Source organism: Polypterus senegalus, chromosome 10 (genome assembly GCF_016835505.1).
Source record: "Polypterus senegalus isolate Bchr_013 chromosome 10, ASM1683550v1, whole genome shotgun sequence".
NCBI classification, from domain to species: Eukaryota; Metazoa; Chordata; class Cladistia; order Polypteriformes; family Polypteridae; genus Polypterus; species Polypterus senegalus.
The window spans coordinates 21849321-21875806 of NC_053163.1; the positions used below are offsets into that span (position 1 = coordinate 21849321).

A 26486-nucleotide genomic window follows, 5' to 3' on the forward strand; every position below is an offset into this window, starting at 1 on the left:
TTTTTTAATGTGTTGTATTCACTCTTTCGCAGTAAGGCTCGATTGGCTTCGGTATTTATGTCAGCAGTGGGCCTCGATGGCCGACTGCTTTATGTCAACACATTGCGTCTTTTCTTGCCAACAAACCATCCAATAAGGTTGTGTAATCATACTTAACATTTTAGGCACTTATTCTAAATACGGTAATCCCTCGTTTATCGCAGGAGATAGGTTCCAAGGCCGGCCGCAATAACTGAATTTCTGCGAAGTAGGGACACCATATTTAATTATTTAATGTGTATTTGGACGTTTTTAAACCCTCCCTGTACTGTTTACAACCTACCCTTTACTCTATTAAGAACAGGGACCTACCTAACATTTCCTGGGGCACCTCTTCCACGGTTTCCGAAGGTGTATCCGTAGTAGGAACTGGCTCTTTTTTGCAAGGCTGCAAAAACATTGTGATCGGCAGTTGCTTCTTTTTCCGGTCGAAGAGCAGCTTGTAGGCGGTCATGACGTCGCCGACCTTGCAAAATTGGACCGATCGAACGGCATTTAGGCTCAGCACCAGCCTTGGAAGAAGGAGCACATTTGGGAGCCATTGCAGGGGGTGAAAACTGAAGCAAAGTTTAACACAAAGAAACCACAAAAAAATCACACACAGTACAGTGTAAAGTAAACCGCTCGGCGAGAAAGCTTGAAGCGAAATGGCCGCGACAGAGAGACAAGGGGAGATGCTGTGGGATCTGGGCATCATTCAAAGCACCAATCACGGGCCCAATTAGAAAGCGGGAAGCTGTGATTTGTCGTCTCTCTCCCATGTACCAATCACAACCCGTGTTGCAACGCACTTAGTCACCGAACTTGTTTTGTTGTTCTTAGACTAGGAAATACTACTACTATATTTAAAAACTCGCAAAGTCATGAATCCGCGAAAAGTGAACCACGAAGTAGCGAGGGATTACTGTACCTGTATATCCAGACTGTCAGACAAGATGAGAAAACAGACTACTTTTTCATTACCGACGAGCTCTTAATATCACTGTAATGGCTACTTCTCTTGATTTGTTCTTCTCTACTCCTGTCACTTCCCTGAAACTTATTGACAAATACTCTGTAAAATAAATGTTATTTCTGTGATCACCATTCTGTCTATTAAGTTCACTATAAAAATGCCATTTTAAAAATAACATTTTCTTAATATTATCACTCATATATCTTTTTATGATTAAGTTCATCCTCTTCCCCCAAACAGTTATTATAACATTAAGTAAGCCAAAAGCAACTCATATGTAATGTGACACACACTCACCTAAAGGATTATTGGGAACACCTGTTCAATTTCTCATTAATGCAATTATCTAATCAACCAATCACATGGCAGTTGCTTCAATGCATTTAGGGGTGTGGTCCTGGTCAAGACAATCTCCTGAACTCCAAACTGAATGTCAGAATGGGAAAGAAAGGTGATTTAAGCAATTCTGAGCGTGGCATGGTTGTTGGTGCCAGACGGGCCGGTCTGAGTATTTCACAATCTGCTCAGTTACTGGGATTTTCACGCACAACCATTTGTAGGGTTTACAAAGAATGTTGTGAAAAGGGAAAAACATCCAGTATGCGGCAGTCCTGTGGGCGAAAATGCCTTGTTGATGCTAGAGGTCAGAGGAGAATGGGCCGACTGATTCAAGCTGATAGAAGAGCAACTTTGACTGAAATAACCACTCGTTACAACCGAGGTATGCAGCAAAGCATTTGTGAAGCCACAACACGCACAACCTTGAGGTGGATGGGCTACAACAGCAGAAGACCCCACCGGGTACCACTCATCTCCACTACAAATAGGAAAAAGAGGCTACAATTTGCACGAGCTCACCAAAATTGGACAGTTGAAGACTGGGAAAATGTTGCCTGGTCTGATGAGTCTCGATTTCTGTTGAGACATTCAAATGGGAGAGTCAGAATTTGGCGTAAACAGAATGAGAACATGGATCCATCATGCCTTGTTACCACTGTTAAGGCTGGTGGTGGTGGTGTAATGGTGTGGGGGATGTTTTCTTGGCACACTTTAGGCCCCTTAGTGCCAATTGGGCATCGTTTAAATGCCACGGGCTACCTGAGCATTGTTTCTGACCATGTCCATCCCTTCATGACCACCATGTACCCATCCTCTGATGGCTACTCTCAGCAGGATAATGCACCATGTCACAAAGCTCGAATCATTTCAAATTGGTTTCTTGAACATGACAATGAGTTCACTGTACTAAAATGGCCCCCACAGTCACCAGATCTCAACCCAATAGAGCATCTTTGGGATGTGGTGGAACGGGAGCTTCGTGCCCTGGATGTGCATCCCACAAATCTCCATCAACTGCAAGATGCTATCCTATCAATATGGGCCAACATTTCTAAAGAATGCTTTCAGCACCTTGTTGAATCAATGCCACGTAGAATTAAGGCAGTTCTGAAGGCGAAAGGGGGTCAAACACCGTATTAGTATGGTGGTCCTAATAATCCTTTAGGTGAGTGTATATAGACAGGTCCGTAAGTATTTAGACAGAGATACAACTTTCATAATTTTGGCTCTGTATGCCACCACAGCGGATTTGAAATAAAGCAATCATTATGTGATTGAAGTGTAGACTTTCAGCTTTAATTTAGATAGATAGATAGATACTTTATTAATCCCAAGGGGAAATTCACATCGTACACGGAGCTGCTGGAAAGGCTGCCACTCGCAGCGGCGCCCGAGTCATAAAGGGTTTAACAAAAATATCATATGAGCCGTTTAGAAATGACAGGCATTTTTCTGCATAGCGAACTCCCGCCAAGCCCATTTCAAGGGGCTCCAAACTATTTGGACATGGTGTGAGCAGGTCCCTCATTATTTCATTAACTATTAAGAAGGTAGAAGGTCTGGAGTTGACCTGCATTTGGAAGCGGTCACTGTGAACTCTAAACATGAGGTCCAAAGAGCTGTCCATGCAAGTAAAAACAGGTCGTCATTAGGCTGAGAAAACAAAACCAACCCTATAGAGAGACAGCAGAAACACCAGGAGTGGTCAAATCAACCATTTGGTAGATTCTTAAAAAGAAGGAACATACGGGTGAGCTCAGCAACTCCAGAAGGCCTTTGAAAACCACAGAAGACAACTGTGCTGGATGGTCACAGAAGAACCAATTCACGACATTCATCCAAACCAAGACCACTCACTCCCCGTGAGGTAGAGCTATCATTACCAAAGTCTACAATCAAGAGAACACTTATAAAAGTAAAGACCAGAGGGTTTACCACAAGGTGTAAAGCACCAGTAAGCCTCAAGCAAAGGAAAGACAGATTAGATTTTGCCAGAAAACATTTTTTAAAAGCCTTTCCAGTTCTGGAACAATTTTTTTTTTTTTTTGGACAAAGAAAACTAAAATCAATATGTACCGGAATGCTAGAAAGATAAAAGTATGGAGAAGTGAAGAAAGAACTCGTGATCCGATGAATACCACATCATCTGTGAAACATGAAGGAGACAGTGTTATGGCCTGAACATGCATGACTGCCAATGGAAGTGAGCCACTGGTGTTTTTAGATGACATGACTGCCGACAGAAGTAGCAGGATGCATTCTGAAGTGTACAGGGTGCTATACTGTCTGCTCAGATTCAGACAAGTGCTGCAAAACTGTACAGATGGACAATAAGTCAAAGCATACTGTGACAGCAAGCCAAGGGCTTTACAACACAAAGTACTGGAATATTCTAGAATGTCCAAGTCAATCAACTGACCTCAACCCAACTGGACTTACCGAAGACAAAACGGATGGCAGAAAATCTAACGAACAAGCAGCACTTGAAGAGGGCTGCAGCAAAACAACACTAGGAGGGGAAACCCGGCACTTGGGGAAAGGCCATGGCTTCTGACTTCAGGCAGTCATTGACTGCAAAGGACTTTCAAACAAATGTTGAAAATGATAGTTATGATGGTGTTAGTTTGTCCAAATATTTTCAAGCCCCCATGTATAAAAATGTCTCTCATTCCTACCAAGCTCACACGATATTTTTGTTATGCCCCTTGAAATAAAGCTCACATCTTGGTTGCTTTGTTTCAAATCCATTGTGGTGGCGTACAGAACCAGAATTTTGAAAATTGTGTCAAGTGTCCAAATATTGATGGACCCGACTGTATGTCACTTTCAATAACTTGCGTGCTGTAACCAGGAGGGAAGAATCTTTACCTGGTTCACCCAAAGTCAACAGGTAGTGCAGCCTAAGGGTCCTTCCTGTCGAACTGTGTGTATTGTTCAGACAAGTGCAGCTTTTGCAGAAATAAAACGAATCCATGCTGTATCACGTGAGCACAACCTGTAACATCAGCAAGCAACATATGAAGACTTCAAAAGATGCTACAGTGTGGCACCATTACTGGTTTGCTCTCCTGCTGGCTCTTCTCTTTTCTAGGACTTGATAAACTGCGATTCCTGAGATTTCATTTGAGAAATTCTACGGTCTGCCAGCCGCTTACCATTTCAAGGAGCAGCCACCGTGTTGCCGTCTCAGTGTGAAGTGAACATTTTCTGCCGTTTTTTTCTAATCCCTTTACCAGGTTTTAAAAGTAACGTTTGCAACAGCAAGACAAGACGACCTGGTCCAAAGTTGTAATAATCATAGGATACTCTCTGTGTATCAGTGTGAGAGGGAAAGAGCAGGAAATGCCCACAGGTAGTGTGGATGATTCTGTTAATCCCAAGACACCTTGGCAAAGTCAAAATACTGACAATCAGGCCTGTCCACAGACAGCGAGGGCGGGCAAACGTAAAGGTGGGCTCTTCGGTTCCATGAGGGCACAAGGACCTTCTGAATGTTGCTCCCATTTGATTCATCAATAAACTAAAGTGGTGGAGAAAAGCCAAGCGAAATGACCCCTTTTATTGGCCAACTAAAAAGATTGCAATATGCAAGCTTTCGAGGCAACTCAGGCCCCTTCTTCAGGACAGCGACACCTACAGTGGTAAGAAAACCACTGTAAATAATTTTGTATTTCATTTTGAGGGATTTGCTTCGGATGGACCCTCAAGCTTTACAAATACTCGGGTACGGCAGGGGCTGCCAATTTCTGAACAGCAACCACCCCTGAAACGCTTCACCAGGGACAGAAAGAAATCCCACACTCACGTCAACGGAGCCGGTTAGCTTTTGACACACAAAGAGTTGAACAATAATAAGATGGTACAATCCTGAATATTCTTTAATTTTCTTGAGCATCTGTTAAGTGGAATCAGTTTCTTCAACAAGTGGCGTCTCGTGAACAGCTTGTTAGAAAAGAAACTGCCACCTTTCTGTACAATTTGCATAGATCTTGCCTTGTATGCTGTGACTTGTGTTGGATTGCTTTACTGTTTTGTTGTACTAAACGCAAGTCACTTTTAATATCCAAACTTTGTTTGAAACACATCACAGTTTATTACTTCTGACAGTTCATGCGAGTCAGGCAACACAAAACGGTCTAAATATCCCCAAAGTCGATCAGGGTGGCTGGGGGCTAGAGGCCATCTCGGCAGCATTAGGTGCAAGGCAGGAACCAACCATAAACAGAATGCCAGTCTATCAAATGGCCCACTACTGTACTCCGCTCAGTTTGGAGTCTGCACTTAATCGAACACGTTGGAGAAAAGAAAATGTTCAGTCTTATCTAGAAGCCAACCTTTCGTTTTTGAACCCACTTACTCCTGTTCAGGGTTGCATGAAACACCAAAGTAGAAAAGGGGACAAGGCAGCACAACCCTTGGAAGGGGTGCTAGTCCATCTCAGAGTATCTTTTATTATGTGATGAAATGGCACTCTGTCCAATCTTGGTACCCCATCTTCCTGCCAGTTCCGGGGTATGACCATGAATTGGGCTATGCCAATTTTATAATGCTATTTGTAGACATTATATAAATATTTTCATTTAAAAGGCTCTTGATTGTCATCAGTGTTTTACAGTATATCACTTCATCTGCTGCGATGTCTACTGATTCATCACCTCATTAAAAGCTGCCAATGCTACGTGTATTTATAAACAGCTAAATAATATCTCTCTATTATATAAAAAAAATCCTGGGAGGAGACAAGACTTTTTCAGAGAGATAATTTCAAGTTCCGCGAGACGAGACTTGGTGCCAAGAGATTTAGCAACGGCCACGGTCCCTTCACCTCTCATTCGTGTGAATGCTTTTGTCCATAGACATAGAATTACGAGACGCCGCATGACCAGCAGCATCGTACGTCAACGTCGCCGCCATATTGCGAGTGGCACTGCTGTGGAGTGAAGTAATGAATAACGTGCTGCTTGGGATTGTACAAACCGCTGTACACTCCAAACCAGATCCCGGGAGATTACATTTCATAGGTAAGGCTGAACAATTATTTTGGTGACCCTGTAGTTAGGATATAGCGGGTTGGATAATGGATGGATAGATAGATATTTGGCCATTAGAAAATCCCGTTTTATAATCTTAGCACTAAAGGTAACCTCAGAATAAAATTAAACAACATTAATAAAATTAAAACAAAAGAGTATGATAAATCAAAAAGCAATAATTAGTAAACAAAGATAACTGGCAGTAACAGTGCAAAATTCACAATTGGTATGCCAGTTTGAAAAAGAGAAGTTTTTAGGGCAGTTTTAAAATGTGTTATTGAATCGAGATGATATATATGAGAGGGAAGAGAATTCCCGAGTTGAGGAGCACTAGGAGAGACGCTCGAGCTCCCATAGCACAGAATTTGATGTGTGGTACAGAAAGTCGAGCTACAGAGGAGGATCTGAGTGAGCGAGAGGAGTTCAAGTCTGTAGGAGATCAGTGAGGGTGTGTGGAGAGCTTTAAATGTTAAGAGCGGGATTTAGTATTGTATTCAGTAGTGAACAGGGAGCCAGGGAAGTTGAGAGAGAATAGGTGTAATAAGTTCAGTGGATTTAGAAATGCAGGTTATTATCCTGGCAGCAGAATTTTGAAGAAGTTGTAAGCGATGGATACGTTTTTGTGGGATGCCAGATAGAATAGCATTACAGTAATCTATACGTGAGGTGACTCGGGCATTAACCAATACTTCAGTACTGTGTTACGTAAGAACAGGACGAAGTCTAGAAATTCGGAGATGGAAGAAGGCAGTCCGAGAAATGTTACTTATATGGGAGGAATTATTTAATAATAATTTTTTAATAATTGTCATTATTACTGTATAAATGGATAGAAATAATTGCATGTAAACGATTCGCCAAAATCTGTTATTTTTTATGGTTTTTTCATCAGAAAACCCGGTTTCCACGTCTACCTGCGTTAGTTTAAATGGCACTTTTGCCACTCGCAATATGGCGGACGCGCTGGCATATCGTGTCAACTGGGCAACACAGTGAATGCGGCGTCTATCTATATATGTCTATGATTTTCTCAGACATGGTTCCTGTGCTGTCAGCTCTTATAAATTTTTACGTTTTCCTGGTCCGAGCCGGGGTGGAAATAAAAGACAAAGAGTAGCAGACAAAGTAGAACGTCGTAAAGAGGTTCAAAAACGTTGGTGCGATACACATGCAGAGCAGGTTAGAGATTATGAAAGTACTAAAATTCGAAAGTCTCAAAAAACTGATAGCAAAGACCGCATTAGCGCTAACAAACGGAAATTATTACTAGGTGAAATAACGGGACAGTGAAAAGAGATCGAATATATGGACATATGTTTTATAACAGAAGTATGTAGATATTATTCGGCTTGAAACTTTAAGTCGGAGACTTGTAGATTGTCCAATTCATGTTGCCATCACGGAAAAGTAGTGATACAACCCAATGAAGAGACGTATCTGCGAGAATTAAAAGATTTATTTGGTGAAAGTGAAATCCAAAAACACTACAGGCAAAATATCCAAATCTACAATAATCTGTTTGCATTTGTATCATTCAATGCTCAAAACGTAGATTCACACGGTTTAGGCGCTATGAGAATCTGTGGTCCCAAAGCTACGACAAGTTTAATTTAAAAAAAACGCAATTTGGTCAGGTTTATATTTATCATCACGGAGAAGCAATGCAACATAGAATCGAAAGAGTTAACGATTGGACGTATTAGAAATTCTACAGCCAATAATGGATATAAACCAACATGTGCCGAATTGTCAGCGATAATAGTTTCAAAAGAGAGTTGATATTCGTGTTTATCCAAGCGTCGCAAGCGGCAGATCTGGGAAATGACGAGCGCGTAGGGCCCGTACGGGGTTGGCGAGCGAAGCAAGCAGAGCCCACTGGTCTAATAAGAAATTAATCAGCAACAGAAAACCACTTAAATCAAGGGCCTTTATCAGAATGACTTCACCTCTTTGCCATGACATGCTTACAGATTTGATCAATCCTTGTTATGTGTCCTGCTGTTGTCAGCAAATATCTTAGTCCTTGAAGTGCTCTTTGTGAGCCTCTTGATATTCACACGGACTAAAAAGCCCACCCGTTTTCCCTCGGACACTTCGACTGACTTTGCTAGTATTTATTTTGTTACGGACTTTCCTGTGTTCATTATACTGTTACACTCTACTGGATTTTTTAAAAAAAAAACTCCTTTGTCTAGTCTTCAGTACCTTCATAAGTTTTAAGGCCCTTCCAAATGCAATTTACTAAATATCTTTACATTCAAAAAGGCCGCCTGACACCTCGGCCAATTCTCTAAACAGTAGTCATTTTTCAATATTGCATTTTTTTAAATGGAAGACTATCCCAAAGTAAAATTTGAAATAATGAATTGTTACACCTTGCCCATAAGCTTTTTATCTTTTTTTATTTTTCTCCCCTATTGCATATTTAACTGGCACCAACAAAGTACTGCAAGCTTTGACGAGCCCCACCTTGGAGCGAAGCGGGGCGCACCTGTGCCACCTGCAGGAGGGGCTTCCTAATGGCCTGTGCATATTCATTTGTACCTCTCAAGATGGTGCTCAGTAATACAGACTTGTTTAGAGAGCAGTTTGCTGCTACTCCGAGGCGTTATTTTGTCAAATGCACGTGCGTCCACTCTTGTAATAAACACTTATTTAAAATTTACATTTTCAGCTGGTTAGAAAATGGATGGATTTTCAGAATTGTTTTGTCGTTTCTATACTGGATGCAAAGCAGGAAATAGCCCTGGAGTGGGTGCCAATTCAACACAGGGGTGCCCAAGTCCAATCCTGGACGGCCAGTTTCTACAGGTTTTCATCCTACTTTCTTAATTAGTGACTCGTTTTTTGCTACTAATTAACTTATTTGCCAATTGAAACTCAGACCCTTTAAATCAGGGCTGCTCAGTGTCGGTCCTGGAGGGTCGCAGCGGCTTCAGGTTTTTGTTCCAACACAAATGCTTCATGAGAAGTCATTTATGGCTGATGAAGTACTTACTGCTCAAATTACATTTTTCTGCTTCACTTTAGTCGTCTCATGTCTTAAGATTCTAAACCCTTACTGCTTATTTTAATCTTAAACAGCTACATTCAAGGTTTGTAACTGCACCTTATTGGCAATAAGTGACAAAGGAACGAGCAATTCTCCATCTAGCTTATGTCGATTTACACAGGTGTGTATTCATCGTGCATTATTTGGTTTAATAATAAAGTACTCTGAATTGAAAATGACTTCTTGGTTTTAGGTTTCAGATCATTTGGATGGTATCATTAGAAGAGCTAGGATTTAAGAATGACCTGGCATTGCATTATTAAAATACTAACAAGTCATGTCATTAAATCAGACCCTTTTATTGGCAAGTATTGTTTTCTAATTAAGCAACATAATCCTGCAGGGCCTTCCAGGACTGACATTGACCACCCTTGATTTAGAGGAACGATTTAAAATAAAAACACACACACAGGAAAACTAGAGAAGTCAGGGAGACGAGGAGAACATGGACTCCAACACCGGCAACAACTGGATGCAGGGCTTAAAACTAGGATGCTGGTTTTGTCAGATCATCCTATTAAGAACTATTCAATAGTAATTCATGGAGTGGATTATTTCAGGGAATGGTCAACTGTACTAAATGCCATGATCAAAATTTCAAAACCTTACAAAACTATAAAAACAAAAAAAAAAGCCTACACCCTAATAGATTCATTCTGTGGAATAATACAATTAAATGTTCATTTTATGGCAGAAACAGAGACAGATTCTTCAAAAGGTAGAAAAAAAATCATTTCCAGGTGTCCCTCTACTAGTTTAAATAAAAGGTTGGCACAAAAGTAATTCAGAATTTTCCCTTTTCCTTTCAGTGAGTGTTACCGCCTTCATTTCCTCTATTCCGTTGAGGTTCTCTTTGCCTTCTTGGTTATCCAATACATTTATCTCAAACGGTAAATCACTCTATTGGTAGTTATGGTGCAAAGGGCCCTGCTCAAAACTAAGTTTGTTTTGCCAGCTGTCATGTCGTCTTTGTCACAAGTCCGCTTAAACTTGAGACTTGAGAGGTCTGCAGCTCCTCAATATAGACAGATAGATAGATATTAGTATAGTCAGCAGGATAAGATAGATAGATATTAGTATAGTCAGCAGGATAAGATAGATAGATATTCGTATAGTCGGCAGGATAAGATAGATATTCGTATAGTCGGCAGGATAAGATAGATATTCGTATAGTCGGCAGGATAAGATAGATATTCGTATAGTCAGCAGGATAAGATAGATAGATATTCGTATAGTCAGCAGGATAAGATAGATAGATAGATATTCGTATAGTCAGCAGGATAAGATAGATAGATATTAGTATAGTCGGCAGGATAAGATAGATAGATACTTTATTAATCCCAATTGGAAATTCACATAATCCAGCAGCAGTATAATGATACAAAAAACAATATTAAAGGGTAATAAAAATGCATGTAATGCATATTATTAAACACTAAATTATTGAACAAGCAAGAGCAGCTCTGAAGCAGACTTCCTTGAAAACATATCCGCCTTGCGTGTCGCTTGTCCCAACGAAGCTCATAGTAACATATACACTCACCAGCCACTTTATTAGGTACACCTGTTCGTCTGCCTGTTAACGCAAATATCTACTCAGCCAACCGCGCAGCAGCTCAATGCATTGCAGCATGTAGATCTTGTCAAGACAGTCTGCTGAAGTTCAAACCGAGCATCAGAATGCAGACGAAAGGTGACTGAAGGGACTTCTGAACATGGCGTGGTTGTTGGTACCAGACAGGCTGGTCTGAGAATTTCACAAATTGCCGATCTACTGGGAGTTTCACACACAACCATCTGTTGGGTTTACAGAGAATGGTCCGAAAAAGGGAAAATATCCAGTGAGCAGCGTGGTGAGAAAAGGCCTTGTTGAGGTCAGAGGAGAATAGCCAGACTGGTTTAAGCTGATAGAAAGGCAACAGGAACTCAAATAAGGACTCCTTACAACCGTGGTGTGCACATCTGAACACAAAACACATTGAACTTTGAAACGGATGGGCTACAGCAGCATGAGAGAACACCAAGTGCCACTCCTGTCAGCTAAGAACAGGCAACTGAGGCTACAGTTCACACGGGCTCACCAAAATTAGACAATAGATGATTGGAAAAACGTTGGCTGGTCTGATGAGTCTCGATTTCTGCTGTGACAGTCGGGTGGTAGGGTCAGAATTTGGTGTCAACAACATGAAAGCTGGGGTCCATCCTGCCTTGCATGAACATTCCAGGGTGCTGGTGGTGGTGTCATGGTGAGAGAGATACTTTCTTGGCACACTTTGGGCCACTTATTACCAAATGAGCATTGTTTAAATGCCACAACCTACCTCTGTATTGTTGCTGACCATGTCCATCTCATTATGACCGCAGTATCCCCATCTTCTGAAGGCTCCTTCCAGCAGGATAACATGCCATATCACAAAGCTCAAATCATCTCCAACTGGTTTCTTGAAGATGACAAGGAGTTCACTGGACTCACATGGTCTCCACAGTCCCCAGATCTCAATCCAACAGAACACCTTTGGGACGTGGCGGAACGGGAGATTTGCACCCTGGAAATGCAGCCAACAAATCTGCAGCAACTGTGTGATGCTATCATGTCAATATGGACCCAAATCCCCGAGGAATGTTTCCAGCACCTTACTGAATCTATGCCATGAAGAATTATGGCAATTCTGACGGTAAAGGGGGTCCAACCAGGTACAAGCAAGGTGTACCTAATAAAGTGGCCAATGAGTGTGTCATCTGAGCTCTGCAGGAACTGAGATGATCAGGCACAAGGCAAGGAGCAAATGCTGTAAAGATGCTCAGCCATTGTCCAGCACACACTCACCCATAGCAGACAAGACACACTGATCTCGGGATTGAAAGGAAAACCTACAGAAATGGGGTGCCCACTGGACCCAGGGCTGCAAAATAATGAGATTTCTAAAACAGGTGCTACTGTGTAGCAGGTTCTTTAAACCACTGCTTTAGTAAGTAAGTATGCACCTTTTGCAACAAGAGCAAAAAAAAATATTAGGTAAACATCTCCCATGATGTATAGATAGAATTGTATTTAAAATTGGGCAAAGTCTGATGCATCAACATAGATGAAAAAATAACCGGCCGATTAGATAAACCAGAAGATCAACTGAGAAGGACGGGGAAAAGAAAATGGTGTGTGTGCTAAATGTGGTACAAGTTTAAATTTAAGACTTGATTTCTTCTCACTGATCCTGCACCTCATCCAGTCCACTCATTTCTGATACACACACAACCTTCAAAAGCTTGGAAAAACCCGTGTCTACTGACCATTGTCCCTTTTGGGTGCTAAGCCAGTCCCAGTAGCCATGGGCTTTTAAAAAAAAAAAAAAAGTTCATGACTGAAACTAAAAAGTAGCTTCTGAAAAACAACAAATAATGCACAAAACACCCTTCGACAGAACTGTCCCGGCTACCTGATCATTACGTCTTTCAGGAGATGGACACAACTTGGCCTCTTCAAAGTTCTAGAGATCAACAGAGGTTGCAAACTGGTATGAAGTCGGGTTATAACTTCTCAGCTGTACTTGAAACAAATCGGGCCCATCGTAACCCGGGGCCTCAAGTATAATGCCGTGTGTAGAACTCGAACTGTAAAATGACGTAAGCACAAAGGACGAAATCTGCTTACGCACAGAAAAATCCAGATGCAGGAATCTGCGCGTACTCCAACTTCCACCTTCTTCTGCTACATAAGTCCCGATCAGCGTGAAAAGTAAAGCTTGCGCATGCGCCGTCTGTCCCGCCCCGTCTCCTCCCAGAATTACGCCTCTTTGAATATGCAAATCAATATAAAATCGCCCTTAAGCTCCGTTTTATGGGAAAAGGAAGAGGGGAACTCCTCCTTGAACCGTCACCTTATCGTGGTGGAGGGGTTTGCGTGTCCCAATGATCCTAGGAGCTATGTTGTCCGGGGCTTTATGCCCCTGGTAGGGCCACCCAAGGCAAACTGGTCCTAGGTGAGGGATGAGACAAAGAGCGGTTCAACAAACCTCCAATGATGAAAATCTTGGACGTTTTCCCTTGCCCGGACGGGTCACCGGGGCCCCCCTCTGGAGCCAGGCCTGGAGGTGGGGCTCGATGGCGAGCGCCTGGTGGCCGGGCCTGCACCCATGGGGCTCGGCGGGCACAGCCCGAAGAGGTAACGTGGGTCCTCCTCCCCATGGGCTCACCACCTATGGTAGGGGCCAAGGAGGTTGGGTGCAGTGTGAGTTGGGTGGTGGCGGCGGGACCTTGGCGGTCTGATCCTCGGCTACAGAAACTGGCTCTTGGGACGTGGAATGTCACCTCTCTGAAGGGGAAGGAGCCTGAGCTAGTGCGCGAGGTCGAGAGGTTCCGCTAGATATAGTCGGACTCACCTCGGCACAGCTTGGACTCTGGAACCAATCTTCTTGAGAGGGGCTGGACTCTCTACCACTCTGGAGTTGCCCCCGGTGAGAGGCGCCGAGCAGGTGTGGGCATACTTATTGCCCCCACTGGAGCCTGTGCATTGGGGTTTACCCCGTGGGCGAGAGGGTGGCCTCCCTCCGCCGGGTGGGGAAGGGTCCTGACTGTTGTTTGTGCGTATCGCGAACAGCAGTTTGGAGTATCCACCCTTTTGGAGTCTCTGGAGGGTTGCTAGAGGGCATACCTTCTGGGGATTCCCTCGTTTTGCTGGGAGACTTCAATGCTCACGTGGGCAATGACAGTGAGACCTGGAAGGGCGTGATTGGGAGGAATGGCCCCGATCTGAACCCGGCGGTGTTTTGTTATTGGACTTCTGTGCTCGTCATGGATTGTCCATAACGAACACCATTGTTCAAGCATAAGGGTGTTCATATGTGCACTTGGCACCAGGACACCCTAGGCCTCAGGTCGATGATCGACTTTGTGGTCGTGTCGCCGGACTTGCGCCATATGTCTTGGACACTCGGGTGAAGAGAGGGGCGGAGCTGTCAACTGATCACCACCTGGTGGTGAGTTGGCTTCGATGGTGGGGAAGATGCGGTCAGACCTGGTAGGCCCAAACGTGTTGTGAGGGTCTGCTGGGAACGGCTGGCAGAGTCCCCTGTCAGAAGTAGCTTCAACTCCCACCTCCGCAGAACTTCAACCCGCCCCGAGGGAGGTGGGGACATTGAGTCCGAATGGGCCATGTTCCGTGCCTCTATTGTTGAGGCGGCTGACCGGAGCTGTGGCCGCAAGGTGGTCGGTGCCTGTCGTGGCGGCAATCCCGAACCCGTTGGTGGACACCGCGTGAGGGATGCCGTCAAGCTGAAGAAGGAGTCCTATAGGACTTTTTGTCCTGTGGGTCTCTGGAGGCAGCTGATAGGTACCGGCAGGCCAAGCGAACGCGGCCGGTTGTTGCTGAGGCAAAACTCGGGCATGGGAGGAGTTTGGAGAGGCCATGGAGAGCGACTTTGGACGGCTTCGAGGAGATTCTGGTCCACCGTCCGGCGTCTCAGGAGGGGAAGCAGTGCAGTGTCAACACCGTATATGGTGGGGATGGTGCGCTGCTGACCTCACTCGGACGCTATGGGTCGGTGGGAGGAGTACTTCAAGACCTCCTCAATCCCACTAACATGCCTTCCAATGAGGAAGCAGAGCCTGGGGACTCTGAGGTGGGCTCTCCCATCTCTGGGACTGAAGTCACCGAGGTGGTCAAAAAGCTCCTTGGTGGCAAGGCCCCGGGTGGATGAGATACCGAGTTCCTTAAGGCTCTGGATGTTGTAGGACTGTCTTGGTTGACACGCCTCTGCAACATCGCATGGACATCGGGACAGTGCCTCTGGATTGGCAGACCGGGGTGGTGGTCCCCTCTTTAAAAGGGGACCGGAGGGTGTGTTCCAACTATAGAGGGATCACACTCCTCAGCCTCCCTGGAAAAGTCTATTCGGGGTTCTGGAGAGGAGGGTCCCGGATAGTGAACCTCGGATTCAGGAGGAACAGTGTGGTTTTCGCCCTGGTCGGAACAGTGGACCAGCTCTTCACCCTTAGCAGAGTCCTGGAGGGTGCATGGGAGTTTGCCCGACCGGTCTACATGTGTTTTGTGGACTTGGAAAAGGCATTCGACCGTGTCCCTCGGGAATCCTGTGGGGGTGCTCAGGGAGTATGGGGTACCGGACCCCCTGATAAGAGCTGTTCGGTCTCTGTACAACCGGTGTCAGAGCTTGGTCCGCATTGCCGGCAGTAAGTCGAGCCCGCTTCCAGTGAGAGTTGGACTCCGCCAGGGCTGCCCTTTGTCACCGATTCTGTTCATAACTTTTATGGACAGAATTTCTAGGCGCAGCCAGGGTGTTGAAGGGGTCGGTTTGGTGGACTCAGGATTGGGTCACTGCTTTTGCAGATGATGTTGTCCTGTTTGCTTCATCAGGCCGTGATCTTCAGCTCTCTCTGGATCGGTTCGCAGCTGAGTGTGAAGCGGCTGGGATGAGAATCAGCACCTCCAAATCCGAGCATGGTCCTCAGCCGGAAAAGGGTGGAGTGCCCTCTCAGGGTTGGAGGAGAGATCCTGCCCCAAGTGGAGGAGTTCAAGTATCTCGGGGTCTTGTTCACGAGTGAGGGAAGAATGGAGCGTGAGATCGACAGGCGGATCGGTGCGGCATCCGCAGTGATGCGGCTCTGCATCGGTCTGTCGTGGTGAAAAAGGAGCTGAGCCGTAAGGCAAAGCTCTCAATTTACCAGTCGATCTACGCTCCTACCCTCACCTATGGTCATGAGCTATGGGTAGTGACCGAAAGAACGAGATCGCGAATACAAGCGGCTGAAATGAGTTTCCTCCGCAGGGTGTCTGGGCTTTCCCTTAAAGATAGGGTGAGAAGCTCAGTCATCCGGGAGGGGCTCAGAGTAGAGCCGCTGCTCCTCCGCATCGAGAGGAGTCAGATGAGGTGGCTCGGCATCTGATCAGGATGCCTCCTGGGCGCCTCCCTGGTGAGGTGTTCGGACCGCCCAACCGGGAGGAGGCCCCGGGAAGACCCAGGACACGCTGGAGGGACTATGTCTCCGGCTGGCCTGGGAACGCCTTTGGGATTCTCCCGGAAGAGCTGGAAGAAGTGGCCAGGGAGATGGAAGTCTGGGCCTCTCTGCTTAAGCTGCTGCCCCCGCGACTCAACCTCGGATAAGCGGAAGAGGATGGATGGATGGAAGAGGGGAAAATATAAGAATTTCAGCGAATAGCAAGTGGAGGCAAAGAAAAACGTACTATTTGTTCAAATAAACCGTAGTATAAACAAGAAAAGGAAGTTGATCGACTGACATAGCGTGTCGGAGAAACTCGAAAGCTCAAGTTCACAAAGTCGCACAGTGCCGGACATAAAAAAAGAAGTTGTCAGATATCAAAGTTGCCATGAAAAGGCGAGACGTGGCCCATCATCTGAGTGTCATATGGGAGCTTATTAGGGTACAGTGAGAAAAAAAGGCACAGAGTAGGAAAAAAGCACGAAATATTAACTTCAATCTCGAAATATCAACTTTAATCACGTAGTTTATTTTGTCATTAAAGTAGATCATAAACTTCATCTTAAATTCATTTAATTTACTAGTTTCTCAAATCCCATCGTAACTAAAGTAGCACGTTAAATGTTTTGTATGTGACCTTCTATGTGCTCTGTGTGTGAATCACTACGTGCTTCTTAAACGGGCTTTCTCTTTTCAGGACACAGAATCCATTACATTCGTGATATTACAGCTCTCTGAATAATTAAAATACTGAGATGTATACGTGATGTCATTTTCATGATGATAGGAGTTAAAGCACATTTTTAAACATGGGAACACGATGGCGCAGTGATTGGTCATGTGTCACACAAGATGTTGCTGCTCCATGCGCGACCTTCAATGAAATGATTTATTGTAGCAGTCCTGTCTCTTTGAAACGTACTAACCTGCAATTCCTGTCCTTACTTTTCTTCCCCCAAATACCCAATCGCCACACAATCAGCTCTGTAATAGACGTTAAGCCATCTGTAAGATTACGACGACGATTCTTCAAAACTTTTAAGAAACATTGAAATATCTTCATAGTACGTGTTTAATTATTCTATCCGTCTGTCCTTCCAGTGTCGCGCCAGCCTCAGTAAATACACAGCGCAAGGCAGGAACAATACATGAGCGCTGCGGCACCGTGTCCTCACATGTTTAATTATTAACAATACAGATTATTTAAATGAAGTTAGAGTTTTATCTGTGTAATATAACAAACATTTTGCTGCATTTCATCTTAAAAATATCATCATCATATGTAAATACGCGCTTTATAAAGTGGCTCAGGTTGTGCGATATTATAACTGTAGTGCAAGTTTACAGTCAGGGGATTGTACTTATAAGTACAAACAGTTCTACAAGGAGCAATTGATTGAATGCGTTTAAAGTTCTTGGGATGAAACTGTTTCTGAACCGCGAGGTCCGTACGGGAAAGGCTTTAAAACGTTTTGCTGTGGCTGAGACAGCGTGTGCTTGAGTCTGTATCCCGATAATTCTCTTTCCGATCATCTGCTGCTGTGATTCACACTCAGATACAGTGATATAAATACTCTGAGTCGTGCAGTGAGAGTAATATGGAAAAAGATGATTCGCTGTGGCAACTCCTAACGGGAGGAGCTGAAAGAAGAAGGTGCAGTGACAGTAACAACGCTAAAGCAGTTATGGTATTTCGTATACTATGGCTGTTCTCTGGACCATTATATTGTTACAAGTTAATTACAATCAGATGCATTACACTAATTAACAATATGCGGTTAGTTTCTGTGTATTTATAAAGCCGCGTCATGAAAATAAAGAGTAACCACACATGAACAGTAGCACTGCTTTGACGCTGGGTGCCGCCAGTCTGCAAAACCGAGCGGAGAACTTGCGTATGACAAGGTATGAGGTACCGTGGAAAAGTGTGTGGCTTTACGCCAAGTTCGTTTTATACATCGCGATTTGAACGTGGAAAAGTTCTTACGCAACATTTCTGTGCGTACGCACCGTTTATACACGAGGCCCCCGGTGAGACAGGGCGTATCCGAGCAGCGCTAGTAGGTATGAGGAGAATCCATTTGATTAACAGCGCATGTTCAACATAACATATTGAAAACAAAACTTACAAACAACGCTTTTACGGCCTGGAGAACTCAATCACAAGCCCATAAAACGCTAAGTCAGTTTAACCACTGAATAAAGTACATCAGACACAGCGCCTCTCGCCACAAACATTAAACTCCCCGCACCTGTAAAACTCCGAGTTCCACTCGCCTGCTGTTTCGACCCAAAAATCGAAATTTGAAGGGTCCCAGGGTGCTTTCTTTTCACTGGCTACATCGCCTCTGTTGTACCGTTGTCACAAATCGCTTTTCCCCGCTCATGTCGAGCCTTCTGTCACAACGCTTCATAATCGTCTCGTCTGCTGAATCTGTAGCGAAATGTTCCAGAACTTCTCCGGACTTTCTCTTTTTTATTTTTTTAAATACATTACAGATATAACCTCGACACGCATTTACTTGGAATGCGCTTTTATCCAAAGCGACTTACAAAAGAGGTCCACAGAAGCGCTCACGTGCTCAATAAAAGCAACAGCCTTGAGTTGTGCCCAATTTTGAGAGACCCGTTCGACTTACAAGACGCTGTCGCTCGCCCGGCTGCAAGCGCTTCACTGTATTCTCTCGTCCTCCCATCTCCTTCAGGCGGGGCTCACTTACCTGGATTGTCGGCATCTTCCTGCGGTAAAGGGTAATCCAGGAGAGCTTTCAGAACTTCATTAATATCGGACGATACGCCTAATACAACATCCCCTTGGACCGACATCGTTACTTATGCTGACAGCCGCACTAAAACAACAAAAACTGACGAATTAAAATGAGCCCTGCAAAGTTCAGTCGCTAAAACGCATTCAACTTCAGAGAACTAAAACATGTCACAAGGCTTGTCAATTAGAGTGGGCAGTGGTTACCTAACCTAACCCGACCCGCCTGTCAAAGTTTGTTCGTCAGTAGCCAATACTCTGGAGTCGAACATTTTAGGGCCCCGCCCACAGCATAGAGCTCCACGTCTCTGTCCGCAGCCAGATGTTTAAGTGGCGTTAAGCTAAACCAATCATTTCACGAAAGAGGCAGGCACTGTTAGGTAACTGTCGAACGTTCACGCCCCCGCCTCATTCCGTTTTTTCTCCCCTTGGATGTCGGGGCACAGTTTAAGCGAAGCGCTATTTATTTATTTATATATATATATACTCAGCAAAAAAAGAAACGTCCCTTTTTCAGGACTGTGTATTTCAACAATAATGTTTTAAAAATCCAAATAACTTTACAGATCTTCATTGTAAAGGGTTTAAACAATGTTTTCCATGCATGTTCAATTAACCATAATCAATTAATTAACATGCACCTGTGGAATGGTCGTTAAGACCTTAACAGCTTACAGAAAGTAGGCATTTAAGGTCACAGTTCTAAAATCGCAGGACACTAAAGAGACTTGTCTACCGACTGTGAAAAACACCCAAAGAAAGATGCCCAGGGTCCCTGCTCATCTGCGTGAACGTGCATTAGGTATGCTGCAGGGAGGCATGAGGACTGCTGATGTGGCTAGGGCAATAAATTGACATGTCCGCACTGTGAGACGCCTAAGACAGCGCTACAGGGAGACAGGAAGGACAGCTGATCATCCTCGCAGTGGAAGACCACGTGTAACAACACCTGCACAGGATCGGTACATCCGAATATCACACCTGCGTGACAGGTACAGGATGGCCACAACAACTGCCCGAGTCACACCAGGAACACACAATCCCTCCATCAGTGCTCAGACTGTCCGCAATAGGCTGAGAGAGGCTGGACTGAGGGCTTGTAGGCCTGTTGTAAGGCAGGTCCTTACCAAACATCACCAGCAACAACGCCACCTATGGGCACAAACCCACCTTCGCTGGACCAGACAGGAGTGGCAAAAAGTGCTCTTCACTGATGAGTCACGGTTTTGTCTCACCAGGGGTGATGGACAGATTCGTGTTTATCGTCGAAGTAATGAGCGTTACACCGAGGCCTGTACCCTGGAGCGGGATCGATTTGGATCGATGGCTAGGGCCATTCCCCCCAGAAATGTCCAGAAACTTGCAGGTGCCTTGGTGGAAGAGTGGGGTAACATCTCACAGCAAGAACTGACAAATCTGGTCCAGTCCATGAGGAGGAGATGCACTGCAGTACTTCAAGCAGCTGGTGGCCACACCAGATACTGACTGGTACTTTTGATTTTGAGCCTCCCTTCATTCAGGGACACATTGTGAAACATTTTTAGTTTATGTCTTATGGTGTTGACTCTTTTAGTGTTCATACAAATATTTACACATTAAGTTTACTGAAAGTAAAAACAGTTGAAAGTCAGAGGACGTTTCTTTTTTTTGCCGAGTATATACTGTATATGGATCTAATATACTTAATATCATTCATTTTCAGGAATGATAAGACATGTGGGGGTACTTTTCGCCACTTTATTTTCTCCCAAGTGTAAAACATTTAGAACTCACAGAACCTGCACATCCACAAAGCGCATTGTAACTTGTGCACAAAGTCCGAGAAGCGTTCAATATGGATTCCATGTAACTGTCGAAAATCGTTCAGCTCAGGCCTGCCTGGCACTAATATCACACCATGACTGGATTTCAAATTCGATTCTCAGACGCCAAACCCAACTTTCAACGCAAACAGTTTTGTCTCAGGCTTACACTTCTTCAAGCTCACGTCACCCTTTGGGTTTCATTTTAGTTCACTTGCTCCTACGCTTTTGAACGTCTCCAGGAACTTTTGTGACAAAAGGCCTGTGGTACATCTGATGTGTGCCAGTCTAATCCATAAAAGTTCAGCATGGCACTCAGACGGTTGAATGAAGTGCAAAGATAGGGTTACTTTTAAGGGAGAGTTTTCAAACACAAGAAGAATTATTTAAAGGAGGTGGAATGACACAAATAATCCCTCAGTGAAGTAGTATAGCGAAGTTCTTCCAGCATTCTTTAACAACTAACCCTCACTGCTAAAGTAACATTTTGCAGAGAAACGTATTTCATTTCTGCAGAATGTCCATTTATACTTGAAAAACAAGCAATGTCCTGACATTGAGCTGAGAATACAACAACAACATTTATTTCCAGAGCACATTTTCTTACAAATAATGTAGCTCAATGTGCTTTACATGATGAAAAGACTAAGTAAGAATTAGAATAAGACAACACTAATTAACATAGAACAAGAGTAAGGTGGTCCGATGGCCTGGGAGGACAGAAAAAACAAACAAACAGAGAGAAAAAATGGAGAGAAAAAATCAAATCTGCAGGGGTACCAGACCATGAGACCACCCAGCCCCCTCTGGGCATTCTACCTCCCATAAATGAAACGGTCCTCTTTGGATTTAGGGTTCTCTTGGAAGGACTTGATGATGAAGCCAGAATAGCCGTCAACAGACAACGATGTAATGTGTCCTACGTTTCTAGTAACGAATATCAGAATTGAAAATGGTGTCTCAGATGACGTGAGGCCAACAATTGAATGGCACTGAGTAACAGTTAACGTCTGAGCTAAAATAAGTATACTGTTATGTATCAATTCCAAAAGTTCAAAAATGGTGATGCTGTAGAGAACATCAGATGCAATAAACTTAGATTATACGAGGTGGCCAAAGCTGAATGAGATTACTCCAAAGGATCCTCTTGTTGGCGCTGGTGGCATCTGCCTGCCATTCTAGAGCCGTCAGTTCACCCAACATGAATATCTTTAGTAGGTGGGATGAAGAGGGGGTTAAACACCGTGGTTTTGCCAGGATTTAAACAGAGGGCATGATCGCTCTACGAGAAGGTGGCCACAGCACTAAGAACCTGTCAACAATACGCCCCAAGTATTTGGGCCCCTTAGTAATCGTAGCTTCACACATACAGAGTACAATTACATTTTTACTTTACGTCTGCCCAACATGCACCGCGTCACCACTCTGTGGTGCCATGATAAAATCATTGACAATCCTGTACTAAGGACTGGCAAAACCAACCTATATTTTGGGAGTTGATGTTAGCTTCCAGCTTTCTGCCACAACCAATAAGGTACTCAAAATGTCGACTCTGAGAGATCATCCATCAGTAAGCACCGCAATCATTTCCTTTAATATCGTTTAGCTCCCGTTCGATGGAGACAAAGTCACAAGGCACACCTGCTGATGTCTGAAAGACTATAGAAATGGCGTCAGAGTGCGGAGGAGCCTGGCAATGGTGCTGCCAACCGTACCCGATCACCTGACATTAGGGCGTTGAAAATCAGACTCCATCAGGCCACAGGTTTCTCTTTCAACTTTTTTACTTTGCAAACATTTAAGGCTGCTCATAGAATTTGTGTCTTTTTCTTAACTTGCTTCTAATATTCAGAACTTTGAACAAATGATAAAATAAAATGTTTGAAAGATCAGCAAAAAAAAAAAAAAGAAACTGAACAGTTCTGTAAATATCTGGTGTGGTAGAACGAGAGCACTGGCCTCCAGAATGAAATAAGAGTCCAGTAGCAAGAAGAAATGGCTTCAAGTTGAGAAGCTGCTTAGAGTGAAAACGATCACGGACTTGAGTTTGACACGTCGGCCCTCCACGATACCTGAACACTAAAGACAGAATCCTTTTAATGGGTGACGGAGGATATCGCAAGATGAAGCTTCCTCCCACAGACCGATGTGGTTTTGCCTTTGCAGTTGAATGGTGTTTGAATCTAACAGGCAGTGACGGTCGTGTCCGAGCACAGAAGCCAAACTCAGCGTTTTCCACCACTTACCGCTATCTTTTTAAATGCAATTTCCAAACATCCACCATGTTGATTATCCATTCTGCTATCTGACAGTATGGCAACAGTTACCGCACCTTCAACAATAAAAAGGAAAAACTGGATTTGCCATTTATGGACTTATCTGGAGGAAAAAAAAAAAAAAAAGACGGAATTGCCACGTACCAATGTGTATGAACATTTGACCGGTCCGAATTCTTCTTTCCCTTTGGTGTGTTAGGCCGCCTCTTTAGAACGTCTGCCTAGCTTCCAGTGAGGTGGAGAATCCTCGCAGCCAATCTCTTCAAAAGTGTCAATGCTCCTTGTTTAGCGGGGTGTGGCAGGCTGGGTGGAGTTCAGTCCTCTGCCCATTCACAGACCAGTCCTTGTGCTTGTGCAGCTAAGCTCAAGTCCACATTTGTTACCTGTGCAGACCCGTCACCCTGAAACTAAACATTTAACTGGAGAAGTGGCGATGATTCCACTTGCGTCAGACGGCATCCTTCAATAAAGGCGAGCTTCAAAAGGGCGATCTCAATTGGGCGCAGCAAATAAAGGCAAACGCAACAAAATGATTCAAGAGCCATTTGAAGTAAATTATCTACGAGCGTCGCCTTTTTGTGCGCGCCCTTATTGAATAGAGCCGCGTCAGACACCTCTAGAAAGGTTTGGTGTTCCCGTGCAGTTGATGTCCAACGTTGTGCCACTCTGTAATGTAGTCCAATATCAGTAGGCATGGAGGCGCAGTGTTTAGCCCTGCTGCTTCACAAGTTCCAGCATCCTGGGTTCCTACGCCTTGAGGCCGTCCATACATTGGACAGTTTTTTTGTTTTGTTCTTTATTTCCATCCATTATCCAACCCGCTGAATCCGAACACAGGGCCAATCCCAACCAACACAGGGCACAAGGCAGGAATCAATCCTGGGGAGGGTGCCAACCCACCACAGGACACACACACAAACACACCCACGGGCTAATTTAGAATCGCCAATCCACCTAACCTGCATGTCTTTGGACTGTGGGAGGAAACCCACACAGACACGGGGAGAACATGCAAACTCCACACAGGGAGGACCCGGGAAGCAAACCCGGGTCTCCTAACTGCGAGGCAGCAGCGCTACCACTGCGCCACCGTGCCGCCCGTTCTTTATTTCACCTTATCCAATTTCTTGTATTATAAATTATTGTTAGTTTTCGCATACCCCTTGGGGTCAGAGCGCAGGGTCAGCCATTGTACAGCGCCCCCTGGAGCAATTGCAGGTTAAGGGTCTTGCTCAAGGGCCCAGCAGAGTAGGATCTCTTTTGGCAGCGTTGGGGATTCGAACCAGCAACCCTTTGGATACCAGCGCAGATCCTCAGCCTCAGAGTTGTCACATTTACCCAATCTCCTTCTCACGAATAGGAGTTTGCCCTACACCAACAATTACGTTTGACTGGTTAACTGGTAATTCTAACCTGGCCATTGCGCACATATATGTGTGTGGTGTGTGAAGAAGTGAGCCCCGTGATGGACTAACCCGAGTTGTTTCCTGCCCCTTGAATTGGACAAACCAGGCATGGTAGATTATCTTTAGTGTGTGTGCGCATTCACCCTACAATGGCCTGGCACCTTGTCCGGAGCTTCTTCCTGCCTTGCACCCAATGCTTGCTGGGATAAACTCCAGCTTCCCCATGATCCTGCCATGGAGAAGCGGATTTGGAAATGGATGGCTGGTCTGGCATTCTACAGGATGAAGCGGAGTAAACTGATTACGTTGCCGGTGCTGCAAGAGTAGAAACATGGAAATAAAAAAATTAGCATTTGCACTTTTTGATGTCAATTTGAATCAATACGTTAAAAAAAAAACCAAAAACAAACAAACAAACAAAATAAAGTTCTTAAATTACCAAAGCATGCAGCAATTAGTGTCCCGCCAGACCATAATATTTAATATTCATCTGGAAGTGCAATTCTTCTTCTGAAAATCGGCACCTTTTCCACCCTGAATGAAATACAGACTCACAGATAACAATGCTTATTTTCCAACAATATCTCTTTATTAATTACATCATTGGTCCAAATTCACATTCTTACAAAAAAAGTGTTTTATATAAGTTAAATAAAAAAATTGCCACATTATTATTTTTTTTTTTTTTTCTTCTCACCCAGAGACCCACACACAGCACAAAATAACTGCTAAGGGACAAAGTCTGGGCTGAAAACAACCCCCCCGTGTCTGTGAGAAATGCAGAACAGGCCAATGAAAATGCTGGACTGCATCTCCGCCAGACCCCCAAACAAACCCCCATTACAAACAACTGCTGGGAAACACAGCTGCTCACTAGAACAAGGCATTGTATTGGCGACAGTGCCCGCCTGCCAGTGAGCCCTCTGCTTAAACTCGATTCACTTTGCAGCAGTTACTCTAAACTGAAATCTGTGCCCACACAGCAGCAGACTGCTAGTTCCTATATATGTTTTATGTATAGAGATATGATGTGTTTATATAATATAGAATCAGTTATATAGTTAAGCATTTTATATAAGTATCTATGCACTCAGACGTAATACCAGGACACAAAAGAAAAACAGTATCATAGTGTTTGCCCAAAGTATTAAAGCCAAAGCCACTGTGAGCCTGTTAGGACTGCAGTTGCCAAAGAAAATAGTAAATCAGCCTTCATTACCAAAATAAAACGCGTCAATGATGAGGACCTGCACCAAAATCCTGCAAGCTATCAGATGGGGTGGCAGTGACGCTAACACTAAGAAACTACGTCTACATCATTTTCACTTTGTGCCAAGTGCATGCATAGACTGGGAGGCGCCGTCAAGATGGAAGTCCAATGTTAAATATGCTTTGCTACGCTCCGACTGTAGTGGTGCGGTTCAACTACTTTGAGACGACCTCTTTTCTTATACCCAGTCGAGGATGTGTAAAGATATCAAACTACACGCTTGCTCCATGTCTCCACTGAAACTCTGCCACTCATCCATTTGATGAAACACAGTATCCCAGTATTTTAGCACAGTGACACGGCGGGTGGCACTGATCCAGCTTTGTGGGCATGAACGTCATGCGTTATCATTGTCTGTATGGAACTTGCACGTCCTGCCAAGTTTTTCTGCGGTGATTTCCTCCCTCATCCCAAAGACAGGCAGGTTAGGTAAACTGGCCTTGAGGCGAGTGTGGATTAGGATGAGTGGACCGACCCTGTGACAGAGTGGTGTCCTGTCCAGCACCATTAAACTGAACTGCTTTCCATTCCAGGCTCACTGGGATTCATCTCATCAACACTTGAGTGCCTGATGGGAATCAGTCCTGGAGGGGACAGCA

At 44.4% G+C, this 26486-nt stretch overlaps 1 protein-coding gene across 1 annotated transcript in view; it reads right to left on the reverse strand.

Moving 5' to 3' along the window:
• LOC120536916 (thyrotroph embryonic factor-like) overlaps nt 1-19327 on the reverse strand; it is a 42573-nt gene extending 23246 nt beyond the window's left edge. Inside the window, exon 1 of the mRNA XM_039765487.1 lies at nt 19090-19327. Coding sequence (XP_039621421.1) covers nt 19090-19195 — 106 coding nt within the window. The 5' untranslated portion in view covers nt 19196-19327. The remainder of the gene's footprint in view (nt 1-19089) is intronic.
• Nucleotides 19328-26486: the final 7159 nt, after the last annotated feature.